At 43.8% G+C, this 21,830-nt stretch overlaps 1 protein-coding gene across 6 annotated transcripts in view; it reads right to left on the bottom strand.

The window, feature by feature from the left end:
* Positions 1 to 21,830, bottom strand: part of HECW1 (HECT, C2 and WW domain containing E3 ubiquitin protein ligase 1) — a 460,030-nt gene that overhangs the window by 302,471 nt on the left and 135,729 nt on the right. For 2 of the 6 annotated variants that reach the window (XM_032874979.1, XM_032874978.1), the window contains exon 2: positions 7,758 to 7,815. The exons of the other annotated variants lie outside the window; for them this stretch is intronic. In XM_032874979.1, the coding sequence (XP_032730870.1) occupies positions 7,758 to 7,784 (27 nt within the window). In that variant the 5' untranslated portion in view covers positions 7,785 to 7,815. The remainder of the gene's footprint in view (positions 1 to 7,757; positions 7,816 to 21,830) is intronic. 6 annotated transcript variants of the gene reach the window in all.

Here is a 21,830-nt window from a genome sequence, read left to right as displayed (position 1 = left end):
GTAAAAAACTTAAAATAGAACACCCAGAATTATTAAAAAGGAGAATTCATATCTGTGCAGGCCTAGCAGCCACCAGAATAAAATAATCTTATTTATTCTGACAATTTCTGTTACTGGGCTTCCACACTGATCCATACATAAAGTAAAGCTTCTATTTCAGAAAAAAGGATGCAGATTGGTGCCTATCCAGCAGGTGTGTAAGTGGAACCTACACCATCATCATCATCATCACCATCATTAGTGCTCCCACCACCGTCTTCCCCAGCACCTCGTAAAGAATCTATGATCCATCATCACCATCATCCCCATCCCTATCATCATCCTCGCCATGATCACTACTTGTGTTGAACAGCTACTCTGTGTAAGGCATTTGACACAATCTTTCTCTTTGTGCTACCATTAAGTTCTCTAAAAAACCCATGTTACTGTCCTCATTTGAGAAAAGGGGAGTTAGAGGCTCCATGAGGGGCCTGTGGTTCCCAAACTCAACTGGGCTTCAAAATGACCTAAAGATTTTTCAGAAATTAGATGCTTGCCTCTCAGCAGAAAGCTACTGAAGCAGTCTTCACTGGTGGATCCCAGGCAGCTGAAGGTGTATTTCCAAGCCCTACAGAAGGTTCTATCTACTGAGCAGGGGAACTTGCAGAGGACTGGGCTGGTAACTTCCTCAAGGACCCTAGCTGTTGGCTACTGGACCCCCACGTCAGCTCTTAATCACTTTTCTGTCTCGCCTGACTGGTAATAACATCCTATTTAACAACTGTTTTTTAGGGACTTTAATTGCTTTTTCCACGTTCTACATCCTCTGTTCAACTACATGGACAGATTGTTTTTTCCCTAATGACCATTTAGATGTTTTAATAAATTACTTAGTTCCCAAGGACATTTTATACTGTGGTCAATGCTTAAAGGTCTACATGAATTTCCTGGGACTCTTATTAAAATGCAGATACTGAATTAGCATTTCCCCGAATGGGCCTGGCAGTCTGCATTTCTGAGCTCCCAGCTGATGCCAGAGTTGTTGATTTCTGCATTGAGGAAGCAGCAACCCTGCGGTGGGTACAAAGAGATCCACTCCCGGAAAATGAGCACGGGCCTGTGAGTGAGGGTCAGACTGCCCCTCACTGACAGGGATACTGACCAGGGCAAAATGTTGTAAAGGGACACTCACAGGTGTGATTCTGACATGACGAGGGACACGTGCAACAGGGGAGAGGGCATTGCCTAGCAAAGAATCTAGTAACCATCATGGATTTAAGTGAAAATCGCACTTACATACTGATTAGGGGGGACCGTAAACATATGGTTATGACAATTATATACCTTCGGAAATATCCAAACACTGGTTGAACCAGTTGAAACAAGGAGGAGGACACTCCTGAACACTAACCTTCTTGGGAGGTGACCTGAAGATCCCAGAGCATGTGACCCAGGGAGCCTTAGGTCTAGCTCTTGGAATTCCTGTGGTCACACTCCGATGCCAGGTAACGAATGGCATCATACTCTGGGAAGCCACACTGAAATGAAATAAATGGTAATTGGAACAAAATAACACACTTGGGCTAATTGCATTTTGGAGAAGAGAAAGTCCGGAAGGTTTTGGTGGACTGAATTGATAAAGGACAAAAGATGAAATAACAAGAGAATGGGCTTGAGTTTTAATTAGGCAGGAGTGTAATGGGACCCATAACTCCAAGAGCTTCTTAGTTACTTAAACTGGCAACTGTCATGCGCGAAAGAAGTGTAAATCATTGAGTCCCCTGTTCTGCCGGGCTATGGGAGATCCTGTGTGAAGGGAAAGATCCCCAGCACCCATTCAGGAAGCAAGGCTCCCTCGTAGTCCCTTGTACACCACCACTCTGAGCATTTCAGGGCTGGCCTCAAAATGGGCTGGAGCCAGGGCTGCCTTCAGAGGCCAGCAGGAGGTGAGCTAAGTGGGAACAATGACAATCAGAAGGTCATACGCCCCCTGATCTAACAGGGACTGCCTCCCTCAGCTCCTGACAATTGCCACGAAGCATAATGTAGACCAGATACTGTAAGAACTATTGATTTTTTTTTTCAAAAGAAGCTCAGACTTTGAATTTTTATATCAAATTGTGTTTTTTTTTTTAAATAAATTCATCAATAGAACCAGACCCATCCTCAATACAAAACCGACAACAACTACAAAAAAAAAAATGCAGCCCAATAAAATAATCTTGCCAGGGAGGACAGAAGTGATGACTTGATGACTTCCGGGTTAAATTTTTATGCAAGTTCAGAGATAACATGAGTTTTTGGAGATGATACCCAAAGCTGGGGTACAATGGCAAAGCAGGCAACCCGAGGTGTCCCCAGGTCCTCTCTTCTCTACCTTCTCTACCCATCTCTACCTAGCCTTACCCTGCTCTCTCTTTCTTCATAGAACGTCCCAATTCCTGACATCATGCTCTATACTTACCTTAATTTCTGAAAAACCCCCTCCCCCAACTAGGTAGAAATCCCCATGAGGGCAGGGGCCTGTTTGTTCACGACCATGTCTCCAACACAACTGTGTCTGGTACACAGTAGGTGCTCAATAAACAGTTGCCAAATTAATAATGCATGACGGGTCCATATCTCCATCTACATCATCCAAATCAGAATGAGTCTGTGTCTTAGGACCCCTATCCTGGGGTCTGATATCTAACCCCTAACAGTTCATGAGGCCAGAGTGACATGGATAATCTATATCCAAAACTTTTGCAGAAAATAAAATACTCCAAAATCCTACTTCTACTTTATGGGGGAAAAACCCCCCAAATCTGCAAGAGACAAAAGAAAATAGGTATCCATTCTTGGTACAGCATATATTTGGCCGTGATCATTCACAGACTGACTTATTGTTTGAAATCATGTAAAACACGACTCTTCACTAAGAAAGCATAACTAAGCTAACAGACCCAGAACCCACATCTGCTGACACACAGTGCTGGACCCAAACAGCAGCAGGATCCCAGCGATGCTGTGTTCTCTAAGAACTCAGCATGATGCAAATGGGCATAAGGGGATAAAAAAGCAGTACGAAGGGACTTCTAGTTCTTGCTGAAAAAGAAGATTCAGGTTCTAAATCCAGCACTGTCAAGAAGAGAGGCAACTCATTACATATAAAGCCGGCACTCCCTTGCTTGAACAAAACCACTCACTACACGCTGCTTCAAACAAGCAAAGCTCCAGACAATTAGCTACACACGCACGTTTCCAGCCACCTGCTGTCTGAGGAAAACAGCTCTGCAATGTGCATGCCCTAGTTTCAACTGATCTTTGAGTTGCACACAAAAGCGCCCTTCCCCTACCTGTCTCCCTTTCTCAAGCTGAGTCCACAAAAGAGTCTAGAAATAACTAGAAATACACTTCCCTTTAAGTGAGAGAAAAATATGTTTAAAGGACAGCCCAGACCTTGGATAAAAGCACTTACTTTGAAAGAACAGGACAGATCATGTATTCAAAACAAGACACCTTCTAAAGGGCAGACCAAGAGGATGTTCAATGCCACAACCTTGCTCTGTGCTGGAGGCTCTGGTCCTGCTGGGCATGGTGGACAGAGTTGAGCCTGTGTGGCCCGTTCCGCTGGGACTGCTGCGTCAGATGACGCTCAGAACAATTATTGGGACAGGCTGTGAGCAAGTCAGCAGGAGAGTTTTATTTCTGGCCTGAGATTGCTGCTTCCTAATGGGAAAATACTGGTGGCAGAGCTCCTCCCAGGTATCAGACCGAGCCAACGCTCCCCAGGTGATCTGGGTTCTGAGCGAGGTGAGGAGGGGGTGCCCATCACGTGTTGGGGGGCAGAGGGCCAGTGGCCCCTGAAGGAGACCTCTTCTGTCAGGTCAGACCCCTTCTAGGTTCACCTAAGGACATTGGTCTCCTTGATGTTGTTACTTGACTCTGCCAAGGGCATGACTCAGCTCACCCACTAGCAGTGCGAGATACACAATTTCCCTCTCATAGTCCAGTAAAGCTGAATTCAAGGCACTGACTGGAGAACAGCTCGGGGGAGAGCATGGTGGTCCCCAACTCAGTGAGGTCTAGAGTCTGTGGCTTCACGTGCAGAGAATTTCAGAGCTTCTCCGCTAGTTATTTCTATCCAGTGGCTTGGGGCTTCGGAACCTGTAGTCTATGAGGGGGTGAGGGATGGGAGAAGTGGAGGAGGAGGGGAAGGAGGTGAGCGGTGGATCTTTCAGTTGAGTTCCAAAGTCAACAAATGCAGAGAATTAATGATTCTCTGGCTGGTTTTCTACTGGTGTCAAGATGACCCATTGTGGGATGGACTTCAAGGCCTCTGATGACTTTCCATTTATGCCTGAATGACTATAACTGAAAAGCAAGACAGAGATATGGTGGCTATTTAGGGAAGCTGGCTGTGGGCTTCAGATGCCCAAAGATCCCCACCTCTGTCTGCTAATACATTCTAGATACAGAACTCACCTGCAGGAAGTGATGGTGTGGGAAGAGGGTGTAGGAAGCCTTGGGATCATTTTCAGTTTGGAAGACTTTTTGGCAAGAATACTAAAGTTAGGAAGACATACAATTTCTTTTTGTCATAGAGAGATTGAGGTCAAGGAGGATGAAGAGACAAGGAACATTCTGTTTCAGGAGGGGTGTGCGGTCTCGGGCAGACATGAAGCTGGGTGGGACAGAGGTGGACCCCATGGATCCCCTGAGTCCTACCCCTCTGAATGATCTGGGATAGTGCACAACCTCTCTGGGCTTCACTTCCTACATGAGGAGTTTTTAAGATCCCTCAAATCTTCATGCCCTGTTCTACCAAGCCCTGGCTTCTAGCACATGCCCTCATACAGAGAGAAGTCTAATGAGCCAAGTTTGTCTCCCTCTTTTTTCGGTTTCCTCCTCTCCCTCTACAGAAGACAGTGATTTCTAGCAAAGACCCCATCTTCATTCTGCCTCCCTATTCCAGCCGCTTCTGACCAAATTCTGAAAAGCCCAGAACCAATTTTTTATAAAGTCTCCGGAGTGTGTGGCAAACAATGGCACTAAGGACTCACTGTTTCCAGCTGCCAACTCCTCCAGGGACCCCTCAGCTTACGGGGTGTGGTCGCGGTCTTCTTACAGTGCTCCGAGCTCAGTGGGGCTCCAAGTGCCTGGCCGTTCGCCACCCAACATGGGTGTTTCTGAGCTGGCAGGCCTTGCTCCCGAGGGTCCCCCCGGGGTGAAGGAGACCGTCAGGCTGAAGGCCCCAACCGGTTTTCCTTCTCTCTCCTTTCACAAGTGTTACTTCTCTCTTGCACAACCAGTATCTATGCCCTAGGGGACCCGACAGACACACAGAAGCTAATCGTTGCAACACATAAACCCTAATGTTTGTTTGCTTTTCCAAAACGGACCTGTTACAGGCTTTAAGAAGCTTGTCTTTGAGCAACAAGATCCTCTCTCTAGCATGAAGATCAGCAGTGTAGATTTTGGTTCTATTCTCATTCACAGACACAGAGAGGTTTAATTCCCATCAGTTTTAGCCGCTGGTTCTTAACCAGGGGTGCACATAAGAATCACCCCCAAGACTTTTACAAAATGCAGATGACTGGGCTCCACACACAAAGCTATACTTACTGATCTGAGACCTACCCCTGGTTGAGAACCACTGGTCTCAGTATGAAATTCCCCCTTATTGGGGCTTCTTATAGAGATTAGCATTCATCCTGCTCAGGATCATTCCAGAACCTGAAAAGTATATCTGCATAAAATGGTCAGATATCTGCATTAGTGATCTCTCGTTCATCTCCAGATGTTTTTATAAATCCAGCTAGTAATGCAGACTTCTTCTGGACCATGGTGAATCTTCTGGGAAAGTATTACAGAAAGGCATAGGAAACCTTGGGATTATTTTCAGTTTTGAAGGTCTCAACAAAATACACAGAAGTAATGGGGCTGTAACGTTTCCTTTATCATGCAATTTGGGACAAGGAGTTTTGCACTGACTTTCCACAGAAACTGGGGATAAGGTTGTTTCTAGTGTCATTGTTGTGTAGGAAGTTGGGGTTATGCTTATATTTCACAAAGTAAGTGCTTTGGGAACATAAGTCTGATCTCTGTCTTCTCCCTCCTGTTAATCAGGTAGAGCTCACTTCCATAAAAGTCAAGGGAGAATAGTTGGACAGCATGTTTCTTGGATTGCTGAATAAAATCCCTTGAGATTATCATGTACCCACTTAGCTTTATAGTTGCAGTCAAGGCAAAGCTTGTAACTTTCCAAGATACCAGTCCTGAAAAGAGGCAAGTGAGAACATTCTCCCAGAAGGTTAAATGTATCCAAAAGGTATTTTTAAGTCTTCCTATTGTATCTTTCTAGCCAAAGAGAAAAATTCAAAAAGTCCCAGGGGAATGTAAACAGACAGGAGTACTGTGTGTTGGGAAAAGCATTCTCCTAAAGAAAGTTGAACCTTCCCGGAGGGGGAAGTCTAGTGGACGCGTAGCTGAGCAAACTCAGAGAAATAAAGCGGCTGCTGACGGCACAACAAACTGGGAAACACAGTAAGAAAAGAAAAGTTTAACATTTAAAGTAAAACATTTAAAGTCACTGCCCTCGGATTGTCCCTGCACATTTGGGAGCATGGGATTACCTACTAATTTAATGCTTCCTGAACACAATACATAAAGTGCTCATTCCCTAAGCACGTTACTCTGAACTTCCTAATTCAGACAGCTCCCTCGTGGGTGAGTTGGAGGCAGTGCTGGGGGTGGAAGAGGGACCCGAGTGTGAGGCCGCCTGCCTTCTGAGAGCTGGTGAATGCCAAGATGCTCACTGAACATCTCAGGGCTCCACTCTCCTTCCCGCAGGGCTAGTTCACGGATTAGCTGAATATGTATGTGGATATGCTTAGTACATTTGCAAAGTACTATGCAGATGGGAGCTTTTCATTACTTTCCAGACAAAAGCCTCATTTACGGGTTGCCACACTAGGGCCTGTGGGTGCAGATGCCAGCTCAGATAGGCAGGTCCCTCCCTGCTCCTCACTTACCCACCCGGAGACTCAGTAGTGATATGGCCCTTCATGCCCAGTTCCCTCAAAAATAAGATGGGGACGACGGTCATACCTACCTCTTCAGATTGTTGTGGGGAGAGAGGATTCATGCAGTAAAAGCATCTAACACAGATCATGACACACAGCGTCCACTAATGTGAACTATGATTATTACAAACCAGGGCTGTCCCCGACAGCTGTAAAGCTGTGATATACAGGAAGCAGGAGACGTGGCAGGAAGTCTGCGGGGACCCAGGAAAAGCTCTTCCAGGGAGAGCCCCCACCCCTAGCTGCAAGAGACCCCCTCCGATGAACTAGCAACCTCCTGGTGGCTGGCCTGACCGAGTGAGCCAGAGAAACCGCGGCTCTGGTCTCCATGTGAATTTCAGTGCATTCACATCAGCCGTAGGTAGTTCCCGACAGCCCCGCAGAGTTCTCAGCTATCATCTTGGACGGGCCATCCCAGAGTGCTTGTTTCTAGGTACCAATTCACTTGCGACAACTGTAGGTTCACATCACACAAGGGAAACTTGACATGCAAAAAAACATCATCTCGAAATGGAGCACGGTCGATAGGGGTGGATGCAGGGGGCAGGGGAGGGACAGGTGATGGATCTCAGATGTCAGAGCTGCCCATGGAGAACTCCTGGGCCGGGCGGCCATGGTGGGCGGTGGGCTGAGGCGCATTCCATTATGAGCGGAGTGGGTTTATAATGGAATGACATGGATGGGTTCTTAGAATCAGAAAAACACACTGACCTTCACACTACACAGGTGCAGCAGCATAATGGCCCACCACGTGTACGCGCATCAATTCCTGGGGAAAAGGCCAACGAGGTTAACTCAGTGTGTATCCCGAGCAAACAAAACCAGCGACATTACCCGAAAGAAGGACGTCGTGCCCGCCACCCCCATAGAGATATTTGGCTTGGGTGATTCCCAGGTGAATGGAAAAATCACACGAGGATCAAAATCATTTTCATGATGTGGATCCAAGGTAGCAAGCCACATTATTTTGCGGCATGGGTAATTTGATTTAGATTTTAAAATTTAAAGTCAAGGAATAAGAATCATAGAACTAAGGGGAAATTTTTTTTTTTCTTTTTAGGAAACAAGGATTTGGTGTGGGGTTTGTGGCGAGGAGATGGGAAAACTTCCTAAAAGCATCTTCAGACATGCCCCACTTACCAGATTCCCTCAAGCACAAAGGAACCAGAGCTACAGTTAAACTGCTGGAAATATCACTGACTCATCTCAGCGCACTCACTCAGACGTGAATACTGTCCCTTGCGTCGCCAGGAGAGTATTACCCCAAATAATAATCCCTGGCCACACCATCTGCATTTCAGTACAGCAAAACCAGGTCCAAAATTAGGAGCTTAGAGACGCCAGACATGGGAAAATTGCTGGTGGTGTTTCCACCAGGGTCCTATTAATCCCTGTACCACTCTGGGGTTCATGAGTCTTTACTCTGGTAAAACTCCTCTTCCTCTGAAGTTGAAGTTGCTATGGAAGGAATCAATATGGTTTCACTCCAGAAAAAAGGGGTATATGATATCGGCTTTCCAAAAACCCCAGTGAAACCTGAAGCTTTGCTGACAGATGGGTTTGTGTAAGAAACAAGTCGCAAGCTTGCATTCTGAATGCTCAGATGATATTCTCATCCCTGGTCTGAGCAGATTTGCACAGGGGAGGGAGAATTTAAGATCCATGTACTTGGGTTCTGCTTTGCGCCCTTCCTCCCCATTCTGGACACCATCTGTGGCATTCAGGTCTTTCCCTATGGTGGCCACTGGCTTCCCAGCTGCTCCTCAGGCTGCCCCAGGCTCTTCCTGACTCACCTTTTCCAGGTTGGAGGTCTTCAATCCCTCCTATATTCACACTAGGGGCCTGTATTCCCATCCATGGCCTCAATTACTATCAGAGCACTGACAATTCCCAAATTCCCATGACAACTCAGAGCTCTCATCTGAACTCCAAACCAACATCCACTGGGGATTCTTATAGCCCAAACACAGTACAAAAAGAAGTTGGGATCTTTATCCTCGAACCCAAAGCCCAGAGTCAGTGATGGCTCCTTACCCACTGGGTCTCTCTGTGAATAACTTTGTATTCCCTGTCAGTATCTTTTGCTACTACTTCTTAACCATTCTAGAATCCATTGCTTCTCACCATTTCTACTCCTTCATCATGACCCAGTGTCACTCCTACCTAATCTCAGTTAACCCAAACCTGTCTCCCCACCCTCCACATGCCCTTATATATTCTCTACGACAGGTAGGATGCTTTTTATAAAAGGACATCAGACTGTGGCTCTTCTTTGTTTCTGTAGCTGCACACTTCCTTTAGGCTAAAGCTGGAGACAGGTCGAGATATTTCATATGAGCGTGCAAAATGGATCTGGGCCTCCTGCCTGCCTCTTTACACCCCACACATGACACCCCAGCCACCCGGGGAGCTATGACGTCTTCAGAGACACTTGCTTCTCTTTCTCTTGGAGATGTCAGGACGCTGTCCCCTCCATCTGAAACATGCTTCCCTCAGCCCCCCTCCACAGCCTTTAGTCCCTGGTCCCCTGGGCTCCCCAGCCAGCACAGGTGCCCCGGGACAACACCCTCTACTTGTTTTTGGATTTTCCAAAATAATTCTAAAGAACTATTTGTTTAACATTTGTCTTGCAAAGCCAACACAAAGTTCTCTGGGAGCTCAGCTGCCATCCTTAGGAGTAAGCACAGGTCTGGTCGAAGGGCTTAACTTACCATGTTCAGTGAGAACTGGATGGATGAAAGAATTGCTGAATGACGGGGACTGACTGTTTATGTCCTTGAGCAACTCACAGTCTAGACTTTAGAAGATAGAAAGAAGCCTCTTGGTACACCTTGTCCCAAGCCAAATGTTGATCCAATTAATCAAACATGCATATGCACGTTAGAAGAGTTAAGCAGAACAGGAAAAAAGACCATTCAAATCACACATTCCTGATTTAGTGCTTAACCTGGGAGAATACTGGTGTATTTTACTTTACAGTTTACTGTACTTTTTTTTTTTTTTTTTTTTTTTTTTTACAATTTCCTCATAGTTTAGCTGCAAAACTTGATACTGGCCAAGAAGAATGAGAGCAGAGTGGAGACTTTATAAACAAAGTAGGGATTAAAAAGGATCCAGCTCTAGATTCCAAAATCTCATGCCACCCCACCAACCAGGACCTGGATGGCACCTCTTCCATCAGGAAAAGGTTGAAACCCAATGAAGTTAAAGAATGAAGAGGACCAAGTGCCTGTCTACATGAACGCAACTGGAAAAGTGCCCTACCCTTTGCTTTTGGCCCATCTAAGCTTCCAAATCCACCAGGCTCTTCAAAGTATTTAACTAGAGGAAACCCCAACAGGAAAGCATAACTGACAGTATTGGGGATCAACACAGTTGTACCTTGAAAGTAACCTGAGATTACACAATTTTTCCTTCAAATGCACGAGCATTTATATGCAGTTTTATCAATTTCTTCTACTGCACTCAAGGGGCTATGACCCTTGGGGGGACTCTCAGAGTGCCCTGCACAGGGCAGTGGGGAAACCAAGCAGGAAGGATGCTTCTGGAGATCACTACGCAGGGCCTGTGGTAGAAGCCCTAACAGCAGAGCAGGAGGGGCACGGCAAGCACGGTCCTCAACGAGGCCAATCCTTCCTGGTCCCCGAGTCAGCTCCCTGAGGCCCCGACATCCATGCTCGTGCCCTGCAAACTAGCCGTCCAACAGCATCATTCTAGGGATCAAGGCTGAAAGGTGTCAGCACTCTGCCCCTCCTACCAGATCACCAGGGGAGAAGTTAGCATTATTAAAAATCAAAAAAAGCAGATAAGATATCCATACAGGGCCAATACAGATCCGGTCCCTATCCAAATGAGCTAAGATTAAACACTAATACACAAAGTATAACACAATGATTTATCATGTGCTAAAAAGATTTTTGCCGTTTTGCTAGCCTCCTGTTCCCTTTGGTCTGGATGTAGGAAGTGAACGGATTTGGAGGAAGACAGCAGTATCATTATAGGTGGAATGGATAAAAGGAGGCAATATAAAAGATGAAAAAGATGACAGATTTTTAAAAAAATCCTTTTTTGGTAATCATAGAAAAAAATGTACATTTGCTGTTTAAAACGCCAAGCCATACAGACAGTATGACAAGAAGTCATTCATAAACCCACTCCTGAAGAAATCTAGAGATTCTGGTTGGGAGTGGGTTTCTCATTTCCAAGAAGTGGTTTCAGGGAAGCCTAGTCAAAGTGCCACCTTTTGGGCATCCTAGAAAAGCCCCAGAGATCCTGGCCTTCCCAGGAGGCCTGTGATATTGAAAAAGAAATTACACTTACTCTAAGTGGATGTGTCTCATAGCCTCAGAAAGCTGGTCAACTCTCACAATCACCCCCCGTAAGAGACTTGCCATCATGACTATCAATTATTTTTAGTTGTCCTCAGAATGGATGATTGACAGTGAGGATCGACTGAATTCCAACAGGAGATGCCAAGTCGTACGTGGGCAATTCCAAACGCAACACAAGGGACCCGCCTGGAAGGACAAATTAAGCTCAACTGTTCGTGTTTGGAATGAGATTTTTAAAAGCTTATTTCTTCTTGGAGACCAGAATATTGGACTCGCCGATTGAATAAAACGATTCTTGTTGAGAAATCCCGGTCACAAGCTGTGTCACTAGAACTTCCCTCACATTGCTGTCACAGCAAGGACTCCTCTACTAACAGCCAGTGGGACAATGCACTCACACAAACGACTCTGGTCCGATTTTCGATTTCATGACCAGGAGCTTGTCAGCACGACTGGGGGTCTAACTTGTCTTGTTTCATCCCGAGCTCATTTCTCTCAGTCCCTTGACTTGATGCCATCTGCATTTTCAGGACACACAAGATTTACTATCACATAACCTTAATGGCACTACTGTCACTGAATTCCTTTTCCTGGGAAGAGGTGCCTTTATGAGCCCCTACCACGAACATCAATTCATGCCATTAACAACTTACAATGCCTCCCAAATTCTCAAGCCCTACCATCATATAGATCATTGATCTTAAATTTAAAAAAAAAAAAAAGGCTTTGACAAACTGGCAAGGCTTTTTTCACCAAATATGGACTTGGCAGCATACCCACAGAGTTACTCATTTTTTATCCTCATTTTATTAGTGTACTTTTGATTTTCATTTATTCATATACTTCTCCAGTTCTCTAGCATAAACATGACCAAATCTCTATTGATCATGATACACAGAAGGAAAATAAAATAAAGATGTCTTGACTTTCAACTTCCAAGTTCACCGAACTTCCATGTGACATTTTCTTCCCAGCCCAATGACATGCTGATTCTAAGGAAGATTGGTTCCAAAAATGACCAGTTTGTCCTTACCGGGACAGGTCCAACTCCACGAGCAAACAATGTAAATACGTGAGTGCAGCTTCCTCCTCCCAGTACCTTGTTCCTCAGACCCCAACTCTGAGCAGCAGCATGGAAACGCCTGGAGGAGGGGTGAGGCTGAGTCCTATAGCCAAGATGGTAAGGACCAGGGGAGGCAGCCCCCAGCAGCCCTCCTGCAAGCGTCAGAGTTCTTGGCATGAGTTGGGTCCCCAGCCCACCACTTCCACCCTTCCCAGAGCCGAAATTTACCAATGCTCAGCCCACGGCTGCTTTTCCTCAACCTTCAGGTTCCATCCATAGGACATCTGCGATGGGGAAACTCTCATAACAGAACTCCATACTTGACTGACTCCACAACAAAGCTGTCTTCCAAGAATAATAGCTGATCCCAGGATGTTTTCATTAAAAACAGATTTCAGTGACAGACTAGCAAAACATTTCCTTGTACAATAAGCAATAGGAAGGGGCAGAATTATGCAAAACATATGGGCTTCTCACTGTCCTCAGCAGCTAGGAGCTCACTTACACTGTCTTCAGTAGCTCATTTAACTCATGGAAGATAGGTACGTGCAGGCTTCATCCTGCTTAGTGTTTTTCATGCTCCAAGTGGCCGAAGAAGAAGAAAGGCTGGTTGAGCTGCATTTCTGCTTCCGTTTCCAAAATCTGTCACCAGTTGTCCCTGTGGGGTGGGGTTTGCCTGTATTCTTGGAGCATCAGAGAGGGGCTAGTAGCAAAGCAGGCTTAGAGTCGTTCATTCATTGACAGTTTACCACTTGCCTGGCTTCGTTTTCACACTGGAAAAATGCTGTGGTGAGAGCTAATATCTAGTATTTATATAGCTTCTGATGCATCAGGCCCCTTTCTAAGTGCTTCACGTAGAGGAACTCCCTAACCCTCACAGCAGCCTTGCGAGACGGTGGCTATGACTGTCTATAGTTTACAGGCAAGGAAGCTGAAGCGTGGGCTGATTATGTCACTTGCCAAAGCGCCGTACACAGAATGAAAAGCAGACCTAGGCATCAGGCTCCAGAGCGCAGACAGACCTGGCCCTACCCTAAAGGAACCAATCTAGACAGACCAGACTGCTTGAATACAAAACCTGTCTTAGAATCCGAGAGCTGAGGAGGGTCCTGGCAGTTCCTGTTCAGTGACAGAAAGTTATTTTGGTCGGGAATACCTTTAAGACAGTAATGGGGACAGGCCTTCTGGAACCCCAGTATGGTTCATTATATTTAACATCTGTTTCATTTTCGGTTTTGCCCCTACAAATAGTTTTCTAAGTGTTATTTGTTAAGCAATCATTCAATATATTAGAAATCAATAAAGTTTTTATAAACTCACATATTTCAAGAAGATCAATCTCTTCTACTGTTCCTTCTAGTCATACGTTGACACACAAAGTTTTCGGGTTTGCGTGTACATGTGTATCCATATACACAGAGTAAAACATAAAAACCTATTTACTATATATTTATAAGAATAGATCACGTTGGGTAGCAAAAACGCTCCCTTTACTAATTTTTGAAATAAATTCTTCTGCTTGCAATTTTATTTGTCTAGAATCTGGAGAACCAGGGCTGCTGTGGACACAGGGGGATGTGTAAAGATGCCATAATAGTGCTATGTTTATCACAAGGCACTTACAGGGCAGGGGGCCAGAGAGTGCTGGCAAAACCACACAGAAGACTCTGCCCAAGATTCAATGGAACACAATCCTTACACTCAACTGGCCACATTCTAGAACATAAAAATCCCATGGGTCTTGTCAGTGGGATTAAGTTAAACTAGCAAACGAGGAGGAGTCAAGATGGCGGAGAAGTAGCAGGCTGAGACTACTTCAGGTAGCAGGAGATCAGCTAGATAGCTTATCTAAAGATTGCAAACACCTACAAATCCAACGGGAGATCGAAGAGAAGAAGAACAGCAATTCTAGAAACAGAAAATCAACCACTTTCTGAAAGGTAGGACTGGCGGAGAAGCGAATCCAAAGCGACGGGAAGATAGACCGTGGGGGGAGGGGCCAGCTCCCGGCAAGCGGCGGAGCCATGGAGCACAAAATCAGGACTTTTAATTTAAAAGTCTGTTCTGAGGGACATCGCTCCAGAGGCAAAACCGGAGTGAAGCCTGTACGGGGTCAGCGTGGCCTCAGGTCCCGCAGGGTCACAGAAGGATCGGGGGTGTCTGAGTGTCGCAGAGCTTACAGGTATTAGAACAGGGAAGCCGGCTACAGAGACAGAGCCGAGGATTGAGCTCTCAGCTCGGGTTTACCTTGAACCGGTCGCAGGCTCGGTCAGCTCGGAGCGTGGCCGGCGGCCAGGGTGACGGGAGTAATTGGGCGCTGTTCTCTGAGGGCGCACTGAGGAGTGGGGTCCCCGGCTCTCAGCTCCTCTGGGCTGGAGACTGGGAGGCCGCCATGTTCATTCCCGCCCTCCGGAACTCTAGGGAAAGTGCTCAGGGAACAAAAGTTCCCAAAAGCAAACCCGAGCGGATTACTCAGCCCGGCCCCTGGTAAGGGCGGTGCAATTCAGCCTGGGGCAAAGACACTTGAGAATCACTACAACAGGCCCCTCCCCCAGAAGACCAACAAGAAATCCAGCCAGGACCAAGTTCACATACTAAGGAGTGCAGTTTCAGTACCACGGAGAGCAGCTGAATTCCAGAGGAGGAGAAAGCAAAGCACGGAACTCAGGCTGATTCTTTAGTCTTGCAGTTAATTTAATATTTTTATAATTTAATATTTTTTTCTCTTTCAATTTTTTTTCTCTTCTTCTGCTAAATTTTTTTAAACTTTTACCCTTTTCTTTTTTAACGTTTTTTAACTAGTATATCTAATATATATATATTTTTCTTTTTTATATTTTTTCTTTATTCGTTTACTTTTTTTAATTGTTTCTTTTCTTTTTTTTCTTTTTATTTTTTTTTAATCTTTCTGAACCTCTTTTTAATCCCCTTTCTCCCCCCTCACGATTTGGGATCTCTTCTCATTTGGTTAAATCATATTTTCCTAGGGTTGTTGCCACCCTTTTAATACTTTACTTGCTCCTTCATATACTCTTATCTGGACAAAATGACAAGGCGGAAAAATTCACCACAAAAAAAAAAAAGAACAAGAGGCAGTACCGAAGGCTAGGGACCTAATCAATACAGACATTGGTAATATGTCAGATATAGAGTTCAGAATAACGATTCTCAAGGTTCTAGCTGGGCTTGAAAAAGGCAGGGAAGATACTAGAGAAACCCTCTCGGGAGATATAAAAGCCCTTTCTGGAGAAATAAAAGAACTAAAATCTAACCAAGTTGAAATTAAAAAAGCTATTAATGAGGTGCAATAAAAAATGGAGGCTCTCACTGCTAGGATAAATGAGGCAGAAGAAAGAATTAGCGATATAGAAGACCAAATGACAGAGAATAAAGAAGCTGAGCAAAAGAGGGACAAACAGCTACTGGACCACGAGGGCAGAATTCGAGAGATAAGTGACACCATAAGACGAAACAACATTAGAATAATTGGGATTCCAGAAGAAGAAGAAAGAGAGAGGGGAGCAGAAGGTATATTGGAGAGAATTATTGGAGAGAATTTCCCCAATATGGCAAAGGAAACAAGCATCAAAATCCAGGAGGTGCAGAGAACCCCCCTCAAAATCAATAAGAATACACCCCGTCACCTAAAAGTAAAAATTTACAAGTCTCAGTGACAAAGAGAAAATCCTGAAAGCAGCCCAGGAAAAGAAGTCTGTAACATACAATGGTAAAAATATTAGATTGGCAGCAGACTTATCCACAGAGACCTGGCAGGCCAGAAAGAGCTGGCATGATATATTCAGAGCACTAAAAGAAAAACATGCAGCCAAGAATACTATATCCAGCTAGGCTATCACTGAAAATAGAAGGAGAGATTAAAAGCTTCCAGGACAAACAAAAACTGAAAGAATTTGCAAACACCAAACCAGCTCTACAGGAAATATTGAAAGGGGTCCTCGAAACAAAGAGAGAGCCTAAAAGTAGTAGATCAGAAAGGAACAGAGACAATATACAGTAACAGTCACCTTACAGGCAATACAAGGGCACTAAATTCATATCTCTCAATAGTTACCCTGAATGTTAATGGGCTAAATGCCCCAATCAAAAGACACAGGGTATCAGAATGGATAAAAAAACAAAACCCATCTATATGTTGCCTACAAGAAACTCATTTTAGACCTGAAGACACCTCCAGATTTAAAGTGAGGGGGTGGAAAACAATTTACCATGCTAATGGATATCAGAAGAAAGCAGGAATGGCAATCCTTATATCAGATCAATTAGATTTTAAGCCAAAGACTATAATAAGAGATGAGGAAGGACACTATATATCATACTCAAAAGATCTGTCCAACAAGAAGATCTAACAATTTTAAATATCTATGCCCCTAACGTGGGAGCAGCCAACTATATAAACCAATTAATAACAAAATCAAAGAAACACATCAACAATAATACAATAATCGTAGGGGACTTTAACACTCCCCTCACTGAAATGGACAGATCATCCAAGCAAAAGATCAACAAGGAAATAAAGGCCTTAAATGACACACTGGACCAGATGGATATCACAGATATATTCAGAACATTTCATCCCAAAGCAACAGAATACACATTCTTCTCTAGTGCACATGGAACATTCTCCAGAATAGATCACATCCTCGGTCCTAAATCAGGTCTCAACCGGTATCAAAAGATTGGGATCATTCCCTGCATATTTTCAGACCACAATGCTCTGAAGCTAGAACTCAGTCACAAGAGGAAATTTGGAAAGAACCCAAATACATGGAGACTAAATAGCATCCTTCTAAAGAATGAATGGGTTAACCAGGAAATTAAAGAAGAATTGAAAAAAATTCATGGATACAAATGATAATGAAAAGACAACGGTTCAAAATCTGTGGGACACAACAAAGGCAGTCCTGAGAGGAAAATATATAGCGGTACAAGCCTTTCTCAAGAAACAAGAAAGGTCTCAGGTACACAACCTAACCCTGCACCTAAAGGAGCTGGAGAAAGAACAAGAAAGAAACCCTAAACCCAGCAGGAGAAGAGAAATCATAAAGATCAGAGCAGAAATCAATGAAATAGAAACCAAAAAAACAATAGAACAAATCAACGAAACTAGGAGCTGGTTCTTTGAAAGAATTGATAAGATTGATAACTCCCTGGCCAGACTTATCCAAAAGAAAAGAGAAAGGACCCAAATAAATAAAATCATGAATGAAAGAGGAGAGATCACAACTAACACCAAAGAAATACAGACAATTATAAGAATATACTATGAGCAACTCTATGCCAACAAATTTGACAATCTGGAAGAAGTGGATGCATTCCTAGAGACAAATGAACTACCACAACCAGGAAGAAATAGAAAGCCTGAACAGACCCATAACCAGTAAGGAAATTGAAACAGTCATCAAAAATCTCCAAACAAACAAAAGCCCAGGGCCAGATGGCTTCCCGGGGGAATTCTACCAAACATTTAAAGAAGAACTAATTCCTATTCTCCTGAAACTGTTCCAAAAGATAGAAATGGAAGGAAAACTTCCAAACTCATTTTATGAGGCCAGCATCACCTTGATCCCAAAACCGGACAAGGATCCCATCAAAAAGAGAACTACAGACCAATATTCTTGATGAACACAGATGCAAAAAGTCTCCCCAAAAGACTAGCCAATAGGATTCAACAGTACATGAAAAGGATTATTCACCACGACCAAGTGGGATTTATTCCAGGGCTGCAAGGTTGGTTCAACATCCGCAAATCAATCAATGTGATACAACACATTACTAAAAGAAAGAACAAGAACCATATGATACTCTCAATAGATGCTGAAAAAGCATTTGACAAAGTACAGCATCCCTTCCTGATCAAAACTCTTCAAAGTGTAGTGATAGAGGGCACATACCTCAATATTATCAAAGCCATCTATGAAAAACCCACTGCAAATATCATTCTCAATGGAGAAAAACTGAAAGCTTTTCCGCTAAGGTCAGGAACATGGCAGCGATGTCCATTATCACCACTGCTATTCAACATAGTACTAGAAGTCCTAGCCTCAGCAATCAGACAACAAAAGGAAATTAAAGGCATTCAAATCAGAAAAGAAGAAGTCAAACTATCACTCTTCGCAGATGATATGATATTTTATGTGGAAAACCCAAAAGATTCCACTCCAAAACTGCTAGAACTGGTACAGGAATTCAGTAAAGTGTCAGGATATAAAATCAATGCACAGAAATCAGTCGCATTTCTCTAAACCAACAACAAGACAGAAGAAAGAGAAATTAAGGAGTCAATCCCATTTACAATTGCACCCAAAACTATAAGATACCTAGGAATAAACCTAACCAAAGAGACTAAGAATCTATACTCAGAAAACTATAAAGTACTCATGAAAGAAATTGAGGAAGACACAAAGAAATGGAAATGTTCCATGCTCCTGGATTGGAAGAATAAATATTGTGAAAATGTCTATGCTACCTAAAGCAATCTACACATTTAATGCAATTCCTATCAAAGTACCATCCATTTTTTTCAAAGAAATGGAACAAATAATCCTAAAAGTTATATGGAACCAGAAAAGACCTCAAATAGCCAAAGGAATATTGAAAAAGAAAGCCAAAGTTGGTGGCATCACAATTCCGGACTTCAAGCTCTATTACAAAGCTGTCATCATCAAGACAGCATGGTACTGGCACAAAAACAGACACACAGATCAATGGAACAGAATAGAGAGCACAGAAATTGACCCTCAACTCTATGGTCAACTAATCTTCGACAAAGCAGGAAAGAATATCCAATGGAAAAAAGACAGCCTCTTCAATAAATGGTGTTGGGAAAATTGGACAGCCACATGCAGAAAAATGAAATTGGACCATTTCCTCACACCACACACAAAAAGAGACTCAAAATGGATGAAGGACCTCAATGTGAGAAAGGAATCCATCAAAATCCTTGAGGAGAACACAGGCAGCAACCTCTTCGACCTCAGCCGCAGCAACTTCTTCATAGGAACATCGCCAAAGGCAAGGGAAGCAAGGGCAAAAATGAACTATTGGGATTTCATCAAGATCAAAAGCTTTTGCACAGCAAAGGAAACAGTTAACAAAACCAAAAGACAACTGACAGAATGGGAGAAGATATTTGCACACGACATATCAGATAAAGGGCTAGTGTCCAAAATCTATAAAGAACTTAGCAAACTCAACACCCAAAGAACAAATAATCCAATCAAGAAATGGGTAGAACATCAAAAGAAATGAAATCTTGCCATTTGCGTGGATGGAACTAGAGGGTATCATGCTTAGCGAATTAAGTCAATCAGAGAAAGACAACTATCATATGATCTCCCTGATATGAGGGAGAGGAGATGCAACATGGGGGGTTAAGGGGCTAGGAGAAGAGTAAATGAAAACAAGATGGGATTGGGAGGGAGACAAACCATAAGTGACTCTTAATCTCACAAAACAAACTGAGGGTTGATTGGGGGAGGGGGTTGGGGGGGTGGGGTTATGGACATTGGGGAGGGTATGTGCTATGGTGAGTGCTGTGAAGTGTGTAAACCTAGCGATTCACAGACCTGTACCCTTGGGAATAAAAATATATTATATGTTTATAAAAAATTTAAAAAAAAGTAAAATTAAAAAAAAAAGAAAAAAAAAGTAATGGGCATAAGACATGAACAGACATTTCTGCAAAGAAGACATCCAGATGGCCAACAGACACATGAAAAAGTGCTCCATATCACTCAGCATCAGGGAAATACAAATCAAAACCACAGTGAGATATCACCTCACACCAGTCAGAATGGCTAAAATTAACAAGTCAGGAAATGACAGATGCTGGCGAGGAGGTGGAGAAAGGGGAACCCTCCTACACTGTTGGTGGGAATGCAAGCTGGTGCAACCACTCTGGAAAACAGCATGGAGGTTCCTCAAAATGTTGAAAATACAACTACCCTATGACCCAGCAATTGCACTACTGGGTATTTACCCTAAAGATACAAATGTAGTGATCCGAAGGGGCACGTGCACCTGAATGTTTACAGCAGCAATGTCTACAATAGCCAAACTATGGAAAGAACCTAGATGTCCATCAACAGATGAATGGATAAAGAAGATGTGGTATATATACACAATAGAATACTATGCAGCCATCAAAAGAAATGAAATCTTGCCATTTGCGACGACGTGGATGGAACTAGAGGGTATCATGCTTAGCGAATAAGTCAATCAGAGAAAGACAACTATCATATGATCTCCCTGATATGAGGAAGTGGAGATGCAACACGGGGGGTTAAGGGGGTAGGAGAAGAATAAATGAAACAAGATGGGATTGGGAGGGAGACAAACCATAAGTGACTCTTAATCTCACAAAATGAACTGAGGGTTGCTGGGGGGAGGGGGGTTGGGAGAAGGGGGGTGGGGTTATGGACATTGGGGAGGGTATGTGCTATGGTGAGTGCTGTGAAGTGTGTAAACCTGGCGATTCACAGACCTGTACCCCTGGGGATAAAAATATATGTTTATAATAAATAAATAAATAAATAAATAAATAAATAAAAACTAGGAAACGAATAGGGGAAGGGTTTATACACTAAGTTATTCCAACCAGGAACATGATCTCTTTCTCCACTTATTAAATGTTTTTTTTTTTTTTTAAAGATTGTATTTATTTGAGAGAGAGCGAGGGAGCCCAAGCTGGGGGGAGGGGCAGAGGGAGAGGGGGAAGCAGACTCCCTGCTGAGCAGGGAGCCTGATGCTGGACTGGGTCCATCCCAGGACTCTGGGATTGTGACTTGAGCTGAAGGCAGATGCTTAACCAACTGAGCTATACAGGCATCCCATTTTTTTTTTAAATGAATAGTCATAAGTTTCTTCATGTAGGTCCCACAAAGTCCTTGCTGTTTGTAGCCGAGGTTTCTTTCTTAAGATTTCAAGAAGGTTTCTAAAATTATCATGGGTGTGGGCTGAAGAATACCTTTCTTATTCTGTTTTTCTTTGTGTGTGTGAATAATGGCATTTTATTCCCTTCTGTTTCAGATTCTTTTTATTGGGCTAGTATTTGTGTTTGTTTGATATTTTATTACCATGTATGGTCAAATATTAACACGTTTGCTGCTCTGACATTCAGCACGAGCCAGAGAGGGAAGACTCCCACCTACATCCCCCTGTAGGAAGGACCAAAGTTTCCTTCCCTGCACCCACTCCTGGAGTAGGGGCAAAAGGTTCTCTATGGAATTCCTCAATGGGGTGAGCTCCACCTTCCTTCAGAGTTTCAAAGGAACCCCTTGAGCAAGGTTCTGCCTGGTTCCAGGTGAGGGTTCCCCCTTATCCAGGCCTTCTCCCTACAGGTGTGCTAGGGTTGGGCCTCGCAGGTACGAG

The sequence above is a fragment of the Lontra canadensis genome, unplaced genomic scaffold (genome assembly GCF_010015895.1).
Source record: "Lontra canadensis isolate GAN:19392208 unplaced genomic scaffold, GSC_riverotter_1.0 scaffold54, whole genome shotgun sequence".
NCBI lineage: Eukaryota > Metazoa > Chordata > Mammalia > Carnivora > Mustelidae > Lontra > Lontra canadensis.
This window is presented reverse-complemented; position numbering and strand designations above follow the sequence as displayed.